Here is a 16,373-nt window from a genome sequence, read left to right as displayed (position 1 = left end):
TATGAGAATCAATTAATATCAAGAAATCAATATTGTGAACCCTGCACTAATATATGTATTCTCTTTTCTAGGCCTGTTCTCAGTAATTAGTTTGTAAGCTGAAAGCAAAAGAAAACGCTTTAGATACTTGTGAACATGTATCTTGTAATCATCACAATATACTACAAAGTGTGTCACTTTCTGAGAAAACGTCTGCATATAAGAGGGTTCAACAGGGTTAAAAACCCCTGAAGGATCATGATTGATTTTTCTGCTCAAAAAAATATATGGCAAATATTATTTTAATTGAATATTGATGGAGGAACAATGTGTAGAAGAAAAAAAGATATTAGTCATGTAAATATAAAGGCAGCTAATGAGGTTGGACTGGTCTACACACATGTGCAATGATTATAGTTGGATCAAATAATCATGCATCTGATTTCTAGCTCTGTTGAACCGCATGTGTAAATCTGCTCTGTGAATAGCTGAATGTATCATTACTTACAAGTGTTGAAGTGAAATGTTTTTGGTACCATTAAAAAAAAACATGTAGACATGAAATATTTAACTACTCTTTTATAGGATTGCAAATCTGAAGAATATATGTTGTACTTTCAGTCTTTGCAATACGTGTCTGTTATGAAATTTTTTTGTTATTGTAATAAAAGTCTGTGAAATGCAAAGTCTGAGGGTGATTAATTCAGCTGGTTTTAATCCAGTTTTAGGTCTGATCAAATAATTTCATTTGTCACACTGCTTGTTAAAATGTATTCCAGACATAAAGCAAATTCTGAGCAGAGTATACATACTATACACTCACTCAACTCGAGGGAGAATACTGCTGTGGCTCCATCTAGTGTTCATCAGAGGGACACAAGAAACACACTCAAAAATCAAAAATGCACACAATTGGTTTTTCATGTGTTTGTAATTTAATAAAAGCACATGACAATCTGAAATTCAAATAATGTGACATTAACCTCTGTATTTGTCAGGATATCATCTCGCTAAAATCTGATAGACCTTTACAACAGCATTTAAGAAAACAACTTTAAAATGTAGTACTTTCATACAAGTCAGTATTTACAGAATGTACATGAGCACTTCTACCGTCTAATATCACAGTTACGATACGTCACTGTACAGAGCAGAGTTCAGAGGAGGGGAGGTAAACGCCGTCAGATCTCACGTGAACATGTTCTGTTTGGCACAGAGGAGAAAATCAAACTCAGATGGAATGAAAGTGATGGATCTCAAAACTCAGTGATCCCTAAAGCGTGACGTGTTGAGCTGAACGGCTGCCGTCTGATGCATAGAAGCTCCAGTCTAACATCAGCGTCACTGCAACCGGAGAAGATCCACAACAACACAACCAGAGGTAAGGCAATTCAGCTGAGAACAGATGGAGGAATCTCACTGCGATGAACACGTCCAGGTCAAAGTTCACACACTAAACTAAAAGATGCATGGGGAAAAACTCAAAACTCATTTGATTGCATGCAAATTTTTTGCATGAATAAAATGAAGCCCATTTCTCACAGAGATTTTCTGCATCATGAAGCTATTTTCTATGGAAGCTTGTTTCTGCCACAGAATATAAAAAAATTAAAAAGGCAAGTTTATACCTCACAATTCTGACACAATTTTAACTTGCAATTATGAGATGAAACTTTTTGATTTTTTTTTCTTTTTATTCCATGGCGGAAACAAGCTTCCATAATTTTCAGACATTTAAGAACACAAATAATAAAAAAATATTATTAATGTAATGCAAAATCTACTACAATCACAAATGCAAAAAGCATCATAAAAACAGGCTTCATTATCTTCATGCAAAATATAATTTCCTCTTTGTTGATTTCAGCATGAAATACGAGCTGGACATGTTCTGATGAGATTCAGTCCGACAGTAGAGCAGGTCTGCAGAGGTCCAGACGGCGTGAGGTAAGATTGACCTCTGACCTCTGAAAGAAACGCTGGTCCCAAATCATCAAACACTGTTTCATAACCGGTTGGTGGAGAGAAAAACAAAGAAAAATCAGTCCAAATCCATCACAGCAAAACTCCATGGGACGAATAATGTCATTCGCGTAAAAATAGTTTCGGCATTGAGAAATAAAGTCACGGTACAGTTTCTGAGCCAAACTTTGAGTTTGAATACTGGACTGTGTGTGAAACGGTTCCTTAGTTTGACAGACACAGAAGTGGTCTGAGAAACACACACACTCGGGAATGTGGGAAGTGTGTGTGCGATACACACATGATCATTGCACTGTGTGATAGCTTAGAAGAAGTCGTCGTTTACTCGTGTCGTTCTACAGTAGAGTGAATCTTCATACAGCTCTTCTGTTAATGTCACTCATATGAATTCTGTTATGATCCTCTTTAGTGCCGTTTTGTCATTTTTAGCACTTCACAGACATAACAGATGGATTAAAGCTGTATGAAGATTCCTAATTTCTCCTTTGGAATGACGTCAGGGTGAGTTAACGATGACAGTGTGTGTGTGTGTGTGTGTGTGTGTGTGTGAGTGTGTGTTACTGCAGTTAGCAGACGGCTGCCGCGTTCCCTTCCCGCCGTCCCTGTTTCTTCAGTAACTGGATGCGGTTGTGGCAGTAGAACTTGATGGCCCTCCAGTCGCGCTGATTGCTGACCAGCAGAGGGCAGTGCTGCAGACATCGCTCGCAGTCCGCCTTTGCAGGAACGCGCAGTTCCATGATGTTCCGCTTGAGGTGCGTCTCCACGGCGACACGCTCCGCCTCCGACCAGGGCCGCTTCAGGACGCCACGCTTACCTGAGGAACACGCAAACACCATGAATGTTAGGTTACGTCAACACAAACTCCAATGTTCGGTCCTACCATCATTTGTTTTTTACATTTAAAAAAAAAATCAAAGTACCTTTTATTTTGTGGAAATTGTTTTAGCTGATGATCGGTATCCCATATATTTTATGTTTGAGTAAACATGTAACATTGTAAATATATCTAACATAGTATTAGCTGCCGTAAAATCACATTTCTAGCATTGTAAAGTATGCCCTGTCACACCTCACAGTCCTGATATATGGACGGCTAATTTACACCTAGATATTGTAAAACAAAATGTAATGCAGCTGATGTTGTTTAATATAAAAGACAGTAAATAACACATAAATAACTGCTGCAATTAAATTTAGATTTATTTAAATATTTTATAAGTTAGTAAACATTTGACATATTTACAACATTTTCGATGGCCAATGCCGATATCAGATATATATTTAATATAAAGATAGTAAATAACACATAAATAACAACTGCTGCAAAAAAATAGATTTAGTTTACATATTTGCTAAATAAATAAATATTTTACATATTTACAAAATTTTTGATGGCCAATGCCGATATCCAACATATTGGCAGATATATTTATTTAAAGATAGCAATTAATAAATGATTAACAATTGCTGCAATAAAATTTAGATATATTTTACATATTTGCTAAATTAATAAATATTTTACATATTTACAAAATCTTTGACAGCCAATGCCGATATCCGTCATGTTTGGCAGATATATTTAAAGATAGTAAATAAAACATAAATAACAATTGTTGCAATAAAATTTAGATTTATTTTAAATATTTATTAAATTAGTAAACATTTGACATATTTACAAAATTTTTGAAGGCCAATGCTGATATCCGATATATTCGGCGATATATATTTAATATAAAGATAGTAAATAACACATAACAATTGCTGCAATAAAACTTAATAAATAAATATAAATAAAATAAATAAATATTTTACATATTTACAAAATTTTTTGATGGCCAATGCCGATATCTGACATATTGGCAGATATTTAAAGATAGTAAATAACACATGAATAACAACTGCTCAATGAAATTGTTTTTTTTATTTTACAATATTTTGTAAAAATATAAAAACCAAAACAATATTTTTCAATCATATATATATATATATATATATATATATATATACATATATATATATATATATATATATATATATAAAATCTCAATATATCTGCATATATCAATATGCACTTGATTTCAGAATCAAAACTTACAACTCAGATTCAACATAACTTATTTTAAGGAACAGAACTAAATGTTAGTGCTGGGCGGTATGACCGAAAATCTGTATGACGTTATTTTTTTAAGATTCTGGCAGTTTCACGGTATGTCATGTTTAGTTTTATAGTTTTATCAAATTAAACGGTGAAATGTTCATAAAATGACTAAGAGCAGCTCTGCAGAAGAAGTTCATGTATAGTGAGTGAGGCAGCAGACACTGAAATCATCGTATACCATATGAACCAGTATACCGCCCAGCACTAAATGTCATTAAAAACTATATTTTAGTAAAGAAATGAAGCCAGTTCTTGAATCTCAAGCTTAGCAGTGCATCATGTGACTCACCCGATTTGACCTGTGAGCTCCGCCTCTTGAGCGGTGAGGGCGTGGCCGGTGACAGGCGCGGGTTGTTTCCCTTCTTCGGCGGAGGCCCTCGATTACTGGGGGCTCTCTTCTTTACAACTTCAGCTCTCTCCTTATTCTCATTGCCTTCTCCATCGGACTCGTCCGAGAAAGAGTCGGCAGAGTTTCCAGACATCACTGCCGAAACAGAAAGAAAACTTTAACAGTTTGTGTTCAGATGCAATACTCTGAATGCAACCTATTATGCAAAATTCACTTTTAAATGGTGTTTGAGCATACATGTGTGTTGGCAGTGTGCGTACACAACCATATGATAAAAATGCACCTACTCCTTTTTTTAATGTACTCCTGACATCAGAGCTGACGGAGCAGTGGATTCGTCTTATTTTTTAAGGGAATGCACCACTATACACCTAAATTTGTTTATGTCTGCACTATTCATTTTACACCAGACTGCTTTGTACAAAGGGACAAAACAAAAGTTAAAAAGTTGTTACTCAAGGATGGATCAGCACCAACTGTTCATGATCCAGCTTACAGTCTCCAGAGCGATACTGGATATGGCAGCGATGAAGGGAGAGCACTTTATTACAGTTCATCGGAGTTGATTTACGGATATAAAGTTTTTATTAAGCACCTTGAAAAGGCATAAGGTCTGTATAGATCTGTTTACTGTTAGTTGTAACGAGTGTTTCTGTGTAATTCGCTGTGTATGTTGATGATAATGCAAGAGAGAGAGGGAGTTTATGGATAAGACTTTAATGCACACTTCTACTGTTCTTTATTTTGTTGTTACGGTGATTTTCTGGAGTGAAAAATCATCTTTTGTGTCATCACGCTTCATCTTTTGAGTGAAGTATAAAAAACATAAAACTCAGTAAAGTTTTGGCCATCATTCGGACGGGCTCCGCTACAAAAGGCTTGTACTAATAGTTGATAAAAGCATGAGTTCAAACTGAACACCATTACTGACAGTTTCTGACATTTTCAGTGCGTGAGATTGTCCTCTTTTGTTGTTGCATGAGCTCTTGAATCTCCACCTCTTCTTGAAAGTGGGCAGGAGCAGCAGCTCATTTGCATTTAAAGGGACACTTTTTGCTTACCCCCAAAAAGTGGCAATTTTAACATGCTATAAAAAATTATCTGTGGGGTATTGAGTAAATATGTAACACTGTAAATATATCTAACGTAGCATTAACTGTGGGAAAACACATTTATAGCATTGAAAAGTATGCACTGTCACACCTCACAGTCCTAATATATGGACTGCTAATTTACACTTAGATACTGCAAAACAAAATGTAACACAGCTGTTAATCGAAAAGAAAAGCTGTATATTATTAATTTATTATGCGCTTTATGAGGGTATCCATTGTAGTATCGGTGCATTTATGCTTTTAGCAGATGTGATGTCACATGTACATGCTCTGCTCTATTGAGTGCACACAAAACCTTTAGAAATGATATTTTAGCGTTTCGTTTCTTACCGTCCAGCTCGAGGCAGATGTGCTGCAGACTCATCCCTCTGAACAGAACCCCTTCCCGCTCTCCGTACAGCACCACTCGCCCCACGCGGTTCATCAGCGCTGGGTCCTGACCAATCCGAGTGCAGCTTTGAGTCACATGGTACTCCCTCTGCAGGAAATCCTCCAATCTCTTTGCGGCGGCGCCCGGGGCTCTTTCGCCCTCCTCGAGCAGCAGGAGCTGTGTGAGGATGGCCACTTGGCGGCGGGCGCGGGGCGCGGTGAGCGTTGTAGGGTTTTTAGCGCCGCTAGTGCGTGCCAGGCTCCGGAGAAGGTCAGTGCCGCGGAGCGGCGTGGCCGGGGAATGATACGGCCGGGAAAACACGTAGGGGCTCTCGGGATCAACGCCCACATCCGCAGATGTCTTTAGGAGAAGGTCCAGACAAGCCTCTGAATGCGGAGGAAGGATGAGAGGCTGAACACGGCCGCGTTTGCCCAACACGCCCACGCGGGTGAGGTGACAGAGGACGTGCCGTTCGAAAGGGGAAAGAGACGCGTCCGACGGGGAGACGGAGTTACGGTCGCGGTAGTCCTGAATGGTGAGTTTGGCCACCTCGCACTCACGATGGCGGTTGTACAGGATGAGAAGAGCCAAACTGGAGTGGCAGAGGAGACGCCAGGCCTCCGCCGAGCCCGCGGCACGAGAGAGCGAGAGAAAGGAGGAGTGCTGCTGTCGACGGAGGTACATGACCAGCGTGGAGAGCGAGGACAGCAGAGGAGGCATGTGTGAGCGCTGGGAGCTGCAAGAGTTACAGTAAACACAATCACTACAGTGAAATATCATCATTTTGAAAACTTCACTGCCTAACCTGGAAAACAATTCAGCAGTTTAGGCAAAACTTTTTTTAATGGAATATAGCAGTGTTTATTCTAAATGATTTATCGGTTCACATCATTATTGTTTTAAATTCAATGGTCCTCATAATCTTGAATCAGAATATCTTCTCCTCCCTCTTGCAGCATCTCTTCTCTTCTCTGATGATGAGGGCGGGGCAACCTGTCACTCACATGAGATCCACCAATAGCAAACCACAACCATCCAATCAATTCCCCACAGACAAAATCAAGCCCCGCCCTACATTTGTTCTTTTTCCAGAAGCAGTTACACTTGGAAATATGGCACAATAGTGAAGAAAAGACTAGCACAACTTCCGTTTCATCATGACTTAACCCTTGTGCTGCAAATCTTTTACCTAATTTGGTGTTCCGGGTCAAAATAATAATAATAATAATAATAATAATAATGATGATGTTTAATTTATATAGTGCCTTGCCTAGGCTCAAGGATGCTTTACAAGGTACAATGATACAACAAACAATCAATACGAGGTAACAATTAAATGGATGATGGACATTTGCCCAGTCCAGAAGTCATGGATAATGCAGTTGCATGATATAACAGAAGTTGAGTAAACTTTAAATCAAAAGAAAGAAACTTAACATTGTGTCATGAAGACAACACAGAAGGTAGGCAAAGAGAAGAAGAAGAAGAAGAAGAAAAAAAATAAAAAAAGGAATACAAATACAGTGCATCTGGAAAGCATTCACAGCGCTTAAATTTTTCCACATTTTGTTATGTTACAGCCTTATTCCAAAAGGGATTAAATTCATTATTTTCCTCGAAATTCTACAAACAATACCCCATAATGACAATGTGAAAGAAGTTTGTTTGAAATCTTTGCAAATTTATTTAAAAAAAAAAGAGCTTCCTAGAGCAGGCTGTCCGGCCAAACTGAGTGATCGGGGGAGAAGGGCCTTAGACAGAGAGGTGACCAAGAACCTGATGGTCACTCTGACAGAGCTCCAGCATTTCTCTATGGAGAGAGGAAAACCTTCCAGAAGAACAACCATCTCTGCAGCACTCCACCAATCAGGCCTGTATGGTAGAGTGGCCAGACGGAAGCCACTGCTCAGTAAAAGTCACATGACAGCCCGTCTGGAGGACTCTCAGACCATGAGAAACAAAATTCTCTGGTCTGATGAAACAAAGATTGAACTCTTTGGCCTGAATAGCGAGCGTCATGTTTGGAGGAAACCAGGCACCGCTCATCACCTGGCCAATACCATCCCTACAGTGAAGCATGGTGGTGGCAGCATCATGCTGTGGGGATGTTTTTCAGCAGCAGGAACTGGGAGACTAGTCAGGATTGAGGGAAAGATGAATGCAACAATGTACATCCTTGATGCTCCAGAGCGCTCTGGATCTCAGACTGGGGTGGAGATTCATCTCCCAACAGGACAGCGACCCTAATCACACAGCCAAGACAACAAAGGAGTGGCTACGGGAAAACACTGTGAACGTCCTTGATTGGCCCAGACTTGATCCCGACTGAACATCGCTGGAGAGATCTGAACATGGCTGTGCACCAACACTCCCCATCCAACCTGATGGACCTTGAGAGGTCCTGCAAAGAAGAATGGGAGAAACTGCCCAAAAATAGGTGTGTCAAGCTTGAGCATCATACTCAAAAAGACTTGAGGCTGTAATTGGTGCCAGAGGTGCTTCAACAAAGTATTGAGCAAAAGCTGTGAATACTTGTGATTTTTTTTGTTTTTTATTTTTAATAAATTTGCAAAGATTTTAAACAAACTTTTTTCATGTTGTCATTGTATTATTTGTAGAATTTTGAGGAAAATAAAGAATCTCTTTTGGAATAAGGCTGTAACATAACAAAATGTGGTGAAGGTGAAGCACTGTGAACACTTTCCAGATGCACTGTACCTAAATTTCTAACAGAGGCAGATGGAAATAAAGATGTGGCATCAAGGTCAAACCTAGAAACATTTGTTATATTTTTTATTTGAGATGGGGAATCAGTTATTAAGATTTCTGTCTTAATCAAGTTCAAGCTAAGAGTGTAGCCAGACTTTTAAATCACTCACACATGAAGATAATGAGGCAGTCGAGTGGATAGAATCTGGCCGGCAAACAGAATAAATCTGGATGTCATCTGCATAATAGTGGTAGTTAAAACCATGGCGACGAATTATTTGGCCAAGAGTCGGAATGTAGATAATGAATAATAATGGTCCGAGAACTGAACCCTGGGGAACACCCTGTTTGAGTGAGACACTGGGAGATTTGGAAATGTGCAGAGATGTACTAATGTATGTTTCACACTGTACATTCCTAAACCCTGGGTTAACTTTGATTGGATAAACACAACGTGACCTGTTTACATTGCACATCTTCATATTGCCGACTGTACTATCGAGTTTATACTGAATAGACATTTCACGCTACAAAGGTAAGAATGAAACAGTCTCTTCTACACTCAAATTGTCGCCGCATTTGGCATTTTTCCTCTTAAACACTGAATTTACTGTTTATATACAATGCACAGTGTTTCCGTGACCGTTTAAAGCAGGCAAACATGAGTACACGATTGGTTGTCTGTTGAGGTGGTCCTCACTGCAGAACACAAGATCCAAGGGGTGGGTTGATCCAACTCCTCCCACTATCCATAGCCCTACCTGACTCCGCCCCCTGACTCTAAACCTACCCATCTCCACCCCCTGGTTCTAGATCCAACTCCTCCCACTTTCCATATACCTTAACCTACCCGACTTCGCCCCTTGGATCTCGAGTGTTCTGCAGGGAGGGGCTACTGTGTCTGTTGCTAGCTGTAATATTCTAACATTGTATCGCTGCAAACGACAAAACTGCAGTGCTAATAATCTACAGAACGATATCGTCTGCTGGTGTAGATGCTAATATTAGCATAGAGGCAACTTCTAAACTAACACACGGTCACTGCAAAACTCCGGTTTAGATTTCATGTGATCTGTAATAACAAAAGTTTCAAACACAAACTTGCCTGGTCATTTCACCATTCTTCTCTTCTGCAGATCCATCTTCTCTCATGTCTGACTCATTCTCCTCTTCCTCCTCCTCCTCCTCTTCTTCCTCTTTACCAGGCGTAGGAGGCGGTTCCTCTTTTGTCTGCTCCACCTCCTCCTGTTTCTTCAGTTGCAGTTCTTTCTCTCTCTTCGGCGGGCGCCCTCTCCTGGCGGGAGGAGGGTTGGGCGTGACGACGGCGCTCTTGTTGATGACCTTTCTCGTCGGCGCCGTGGATGTCTTTTTTGAGGTATTCGGAGGCGGAGACACTGAGAGCGAGAAGGAGACGGCTCCAGATTTAGAAGGCGAAGACAAAGGTTCCTGCTCCCGGGAAAACAGCGACGTTCCCAGGGAGGATGAGGGCTGAGCGGGAGACGGAAACGAGTCGGCGCTCGGAGCGTGAGCAGGGAGGTGCGACAGCTCCATGGCGGCTCGTACCTCGGGCTGCTGGTCGTGGTGTTTCTCCAGGTGCCGGGCGAGCGAGCGGAAATGGCGTCCGCAGTAGGGACAGTGCTGTCGACGCGTTGCGCCATGCCCTATGTTTATGTTTATGTTATTGTTTATATTAGTGGTGGGCGGGGCCAGAGGCTGCTGGAAGGGGGATGAAGAGGAAGGGGCGGGGTGAGCGAATGACAGGGGGCGGGGCTGAGTCTTTTTCTTGACACTGGCCGAGGTTTTCCTTTTCTTGCGCCGTCTCATCATTCGGCCCCTCAGCTCCTCGAGCTCTTCTTCATCATCGTCGTCGTCATCGTCGTCTTCCTCCTCTTCTTCATCCTCTCTATCGGAGTCGCTGGCTTCGGAATGAGACAGCGGTGAGGAGGAGGGTGACAGCGACCATGATGGCGTGAGGTAGTCAGAAACAGTGAGAGACAGAGGAAGCGAACCCGGCTCCTCCTCCTACAGAGAGAGAGAATTAGCTGTGAGACATGTTCACTTAAAAAATTTCATGCATACATTTTGTAAACTGAAAGTGTTTCATCAATCGGCATGTTGTTAAAAAACAGTACAATCCATCCACTATACTTTATTTTCATTCCAGCCCAATATTAAATACGCCTTGGGTGATCTATAGTGATGCTGTCAATGTTTTTATCGTTCATTAGCTGGATAAAATTGTTCTGAAAGTGATTCCAAAGATATAGTTCCTCTGTGCTGTCATAATCAACTCTGCTATTATTTTATATTGAGAACAATTTTTAGAACTATATCTTTATCGTTATCTATATAGTTGTCATCCTTGGTGTGAACGGGCCTTTAGGGGGTTTTATTGTGCTGACAGACCAGTAATTACAATAAAAAAAGTTGTTGAATTACATTGCTGATGTGTAGTGGAATGCAACAAAACTCTCTTTCATGGATGTTTCTAGAGATGTGCAGTTATTGGAGGAGGAATATGTTGACATAAGATAGAATTTAAAAATATATGGGTTTTAAAACTTTGCTAGATTTCCAATTTAGCAAACTATTAGCCCATTTTCAGATAGCCTGAATCAAATGGAAGTTATCCATACCGGGTTTGTTTTTGCTCACTTTCCTTGCCGTTTTTCACATGCACTGAAAACTTGTTCAAATACGTTATGCACATCAGATTGAGTGTTTATGGCAGCTCTAAAGAGTGACTCATATAAAGTGTGTGCATGTAAACTAGTGAAAAGCAGCATGTGTAACAGGAGCATATGTGTTTGCGCATACGTGTATGCGTACTTTTGTGTGTTTGTGCATAAGTTCATGCATGCTTGTGTGCATTTCTTCAGACTTACATGTTTGTGTGTGCGTTTGCGCATGCTTTTGTGCATCTGTGCATCTGTGCATGCGTGCGTTTGTGCAAACCATGTGTTTGTGCGTGCGTTTGTGTATGCTTGGGTACGTTTGTGTGAACTTGTGCATGTGTGCGTTTGAGCGAACTCGTGTTTGTGTGTGCGTTTGTTCATGCTTTTGTGCATTTGTGCATGCGTGCATTTGTGTGAACTTGTGTTTGTGTGTGCAGGCTTTTGTGCATGCGTGCGTTTGTGTGAACTTGTGTTTGTGTGTGCGTTTGAGCATGCTTTTGTGCGAACTTGTGTTTGTGCATGCTTGTGTACGTTTGTGTGAACTTGTGCATGTGTGCGTGAACTTGTGCATGTGTGCGTTTGAGCAAACTTATGTGTTTGTGTGTGCGTTTGTGCATGCTTTTGTGCATGCATGCGTTTGTGTGAACTTGTGTTTGTGCATGCTTTTGTGCATTTGTGTATGCGTGCGTTTGTGCAGACTTGCGTGTTTGTGTGTGCGTTTGTGCATGCTTTTGTGCATTTGTGTATGCATGCGTTTGTGCGGACTTGCGTGTTTGTGCGTGCGTTTGTGCATGCTTTTGTGCATGCATGCATTTGTGTGAACTTGTGCTTGTGCATGCTTTTGTGCATTTGTGCATGCATGCATTTGTGTGAATTTGTGTTTGTGCATGCGTTTGTGTGAACTTGTGTTTGTGCATGCTTTTGTGCATGCATGCGTTTGTGTGAACTTGTGTTTGTGCATGCTTTTGTGCATTTGTGCATGCATGCGTTTGTGTGAACTTGTGTTTGTGCATGCTTTTGTGCATTTGTGTATGCGTGCGTTTGTGCGGACTTGCGTGTTTGTGCGTGCGTTTGTGCATGCTTTTGTGCATTTGTGTATGCGTGCGTTTGTGTATGCTTGTGTACGTTTGTGTGAACTTGTGCATGCGTGCGTTTGAGCGATGCGTGTTGGTGCATGCATGCATGCATTTTGTGCGTATGTTTGTGCATGCATGTATTTGCGCATATGTATTTGTGCAGGTACACGTGTGTTTGTGCATGTGTTGCAAGAATCACCTTCTTGATGTTCCCCTCTGGGTTAAACCCACACTCAAACCCGCGTGGAGACACTGAACTGTGAAACCCCTGCAATTTAACAGAACACAAATGAATCTGAAGAAACACACAGTGTCAACAGCCCTACTGGGACAGTAACCATTTCTCACGGGGATGTAAGCTATTTTTAACATTCAGTCAGTGATTTTATTGCTGTCCGAATCAAGAATGTTTGTGTTTTGCTCCCACAATCCGTGTAAAATCATGTGATTGTCAGCTGTGACGAAATGTGTTTTATGGCTCGGACAATTAATAAATTCATATTATTTAAATGCATGTTGATGACTTACCAAGGCATTTTCTCCCCAGTCGTTCAGGCTGTAGTCCACTGTGATCTCCTCGCCTTTGGCAATGTCTCGAATCGCTATGACGACAAGCCGGACCTGATTCCCACAATGCACCTCTCTAATCCTGCAGTTGGCTGGCGGGTGGAAGAGCACAGGCCCGCGGACGCCGCTCGCGCCATCTTCACCGAGCTCAGGAACACTATAGGACACACACACACTGATGAATATTCTCTGAAACGCCTCCATCTTGAGTTTTCTTCACAATATTCCTCATTTAAATAATTCACACACAGAATAAAGGGGCGGGGCCTGGTTGAGTTAGTTAGTAGTGTGTTGAAACTGGCGGTTATGGTAAGGGGCAGGACATTTCCCAAACACCAATCACAACACACTACTCCAGCCGACCAATCAGAGCACACTGTGCTTTTCAGAAGGAGGGGCTTCATAGAGACAGGAACTAAACAGCGTTACTGACAGACTGGGAAGAGAGGAGCTGCAACAATGGAGAATATGAGGAGAATAATCAACATTCTGTTCTAGTAGCATAATGAAGTAACGAAGTAAACAGTATTCCTGACATTACTGTAACCCCTGATGATAAAAGCGTCTGTACCAGAGCTGCGACGGGTCGGTGAGGAAGTACGGGCTGCCCGGCGGGGGAAGCCGATCTTCAGCTCCCTCTGCATACTGCTCGTCTCCTTACACAAGAACAAAGGGTTAAAACTGTCAATCACAAACAAAACATGAAGAAATTAACCCTGTAATGCCTGACATGTCAATAAATCTTTTCTTTTCAGTACCTGGGCTGTAACTGTGTTCAGACAGACTCTCCTCTTCATCTTCCGTCACATACGCGACTCGTTCACACACTTTAACCGGCGTCCCCTTCCTCTTCCTGCCACACACACGCCTGCGAAACACACAATATATAATACACACTATTATCTAGGGCTGGGTAAAAAATATTGATTTCTTGATTTTAATCGATTCTCACTGATATCGATTCTTAAATCTCAAGAATTGATTAATCTGTTTTCAGTTGATGAATGAGCAGAATATGTAGCGCCTCCCATCCAATAAATCACAATAATCTTTGTGCTTTGTTACTTTTGATATGTGACGTCCATCTTATTATGAGATTCAAACAATAAACACCGTTTTGGCGCTGTTTAATGTGGCGTGACAGATCGCTTTAGCGCCTCAGTTAAAGAGAAGCATGTGATCATCCTCTCCTCCGCTTTAATACCAGTTACAGTGAAATAAACATGCATGAACATCTGAAGGTATGTTAAAATATACAGTACAACTTACTGAAATCCGTATCATGTCTCGTGTAATCGCTCAATCAGTGTTTCAACCTCGGAAAGACGTCAATAAAACAGATTGTAAACAATGTCACGTAGCGACACATTTACCTCAGAAAAACATATTCAGTGACCATAAACTCATTAGTCAGCTAGAAAAGTGAACTCTAGAAAGCAACATTCTGATAAATATAGCTATGCACCGTTACATATTCATTATAATTTTTAATGTTCTTCAATATTTTTAATGCATGTTTGAATAAATCAGTTATGACAGCCGCGATTTAAATGTTTATATTTAAAAAAAAAAAACGAATTGGAGTAGAAATATGATTATGTAATTCTAAACTTTACTTATAATAAAAACATCATTCAGTGCAATTTAAGTGTTTGTATATAAATAAGTTAATTTAACCTTCAATATTATTATAGTAGTACCAGCTGACTCCCATGTGTAGTTTACAGCATTAGTTATTTTTTCCTTATAAGTCATTTTTTTCCTCTAGAAAATTTGCCATGTACTGCAACTGAAAAACTACATCCAAAATAATCGATATTGAATCGAAATCGTAATCGAATCGAAAGCATGTGAATAGTAATCGAATTGAATCCTGAAAATTGTGTCGATACCCAGCCCTACTATTATCAGTGCTGAAACAACATCCTTCATTTATTCAATTATAGACGCAAACAAACACAAAAACAAAAGCGAACTGGATCACAATAACAGTTTAATAAACGCTTCACCGGATACATCTTAAAGAACGCGTTTTAAAAAATATGCTTAAACTTTGAGCCAGATATGATAATACAGTATGCAAATTAGCATATATATTTACTAATAAATACTAATATTACTCACTATACGAATGGTAACACTATTATTATATTAAAAATACATATTTTGTTGGAACTGTTTGGCTATTTAGCGACATAAATGATAACAATACACAAACATGTACAATTTTCTGACTTAAATTATCATCATTATAATCAAAATGCATATTATGTTAGCGGTTTGACTATGTAGTTATTTAGTTAGGTATGAAATACTAAAATAAGGCCATTAAAATCCGTTTCACACACAATTAAACAAAAATAATCGCTATCGGTCGTATAAAATATCGCTACGGTTACCATGGTGAACAGTTGTAACGGTCGCTTGCACACGTGAGCGCGCTCAGCAGCAGTGTCCGTGCACGCGCTGACAGGTTTCGCGCACTCGCGCGATGTTTTGCTAATCGTTCGAGTCGCGGCCGCTTCGGACGTTTACGTGCCCCGGTAAAGAGCTACGGAAAAATAACGATGTAAACATACGCGCGAGCTCACAGCACGAGATAAGAGCCAGGCCACGGGCTTTCTTTCATCACGGCGTGTGCACGAGGACAACAGAACCGGACCGGCTAACCGTTAGCACGCATGCGAATCCGAGCATTCCACCCGAAACAAACGGCACGATCCGTTTCACCGGAGAGAGAGACTGACCCGCGCGGTGGCGGCGGCTTGCTGCCATCCCCGTCGCTGTCGAGGGTCGGGGGCTCCCGGTAATCGAACGGCGACCGCACGCTCTCCGCCATTAGCGCTGCTCCGGTGCGCATGCGCAGCAGCTCCGAGCTGGCCAGGCCCTGAGATGGGCTCCAGCAGCTACATCATTCCACTGATTCCACACATTATAGCCATCATTAGTGTTTTTCACGTGGAGAAATGATTGGAAACACGGAATTAAAGAGAAATCACCAAGCATTAAAGAATAATTGCATTAAATTAAAAAAAATATATATTAAAATGAATCCTAAAATGTAATGGGAATTTCTAATGCATGTATTTTTAGACCTCAGCTCTTAAAGCTCCTAAATGGTTCATATTTATAAAAACATTATTATTACTCTCACATTGCAATGCTCATGTTTCTATGCATTTAATAACATTTATTAATTCAGCAGATGCTTTTATATAAAGCAAGTCCCAGGTGAAAAAAATACTATAGTAATTTATAGTAAATACTATAGTGTTTTTGAACTATAATATATACAGTATACAACAATTTACTATAGTATAGTATTTACAACACTTTGTTAATGAATGCTACAGCATACTTTAATATTAATTATAGTGAACTTATCAACTGTA

At 40.5% G+C, this 16,373-nt stretch overlaps 1 protein-coding gene across 1 annotated transcript; it reads right to left on the bottom strand.

The window, feature by feature from the left end:
- Positions 1-891: 891 nt before the first annotated feature.
- On the bottom strand, positions 892-16,149 carry LOC125263942. The gene is made up of 10 exons (XM_048183142.1): positions 16,136-16,149; positions 15,729-15,887; positions 13,740-13,849; positions 13,553-13,637; positions 12,943-13,138; positions 12,614-12,682; positions 9,769-10,685; positions 5,915-6,690; positions 4,410-4,604; positions 892-2,776 (listed from the first exon to the last, which is right to left on the bottom strand). Exons 1-10 carry the CDS (start codon positions 16,147-16,149, stop codon positions 2,529-2,531), a joined length of 2,769 nt encoding a protein of 922 aa, XP_048039099.1. The 3' UTR covers positions 892-2,528.
- Between the last annotated feature and the right edge of the window lie 224 nt (positions 16,150-16,373).

The sequence above is a fragment of the Megalobrama amblycephala genome, linkage group LG3, assembly GCF_018812025.1.
Source record: "Megalobrama amblycephala isolate DHTTF-2021 linkage group LG3, ASM1881202v1, whole genome shotgun sequence".
NCBI classification, from domain to species: Eukaryota; Metazoa; Chordata; class Actinopteri; order Cypriniformes; family Xenocyprididae; genus Megalobrama; species Megalobrama amblycephala.
The sequence above is the reverse complement of the archived record's forward strand: the minus strand, read 5'-3'. Positions and strand labels throughout refer to the sequence as shown.

Coding starts and splice junctions, on each gene's coding strand:
- LOC125263942 (XM_048183142.1), bottom strand. Junction 13,850..15,728: donor AAGCCGCCGCCACCGCGCGG/GTCAGTCTCTCT, acceptor TGTGTTTCGCAG/GCGTGTGTGTGGCAGGAAGA. Junction 12,683..12,942: donor ACTGGGGAGAAAATGCCTTG/GTAAGTCATCAA, acceptor GTTAAATTGCAG/GGGTTTCACAGTTCAGTGTC.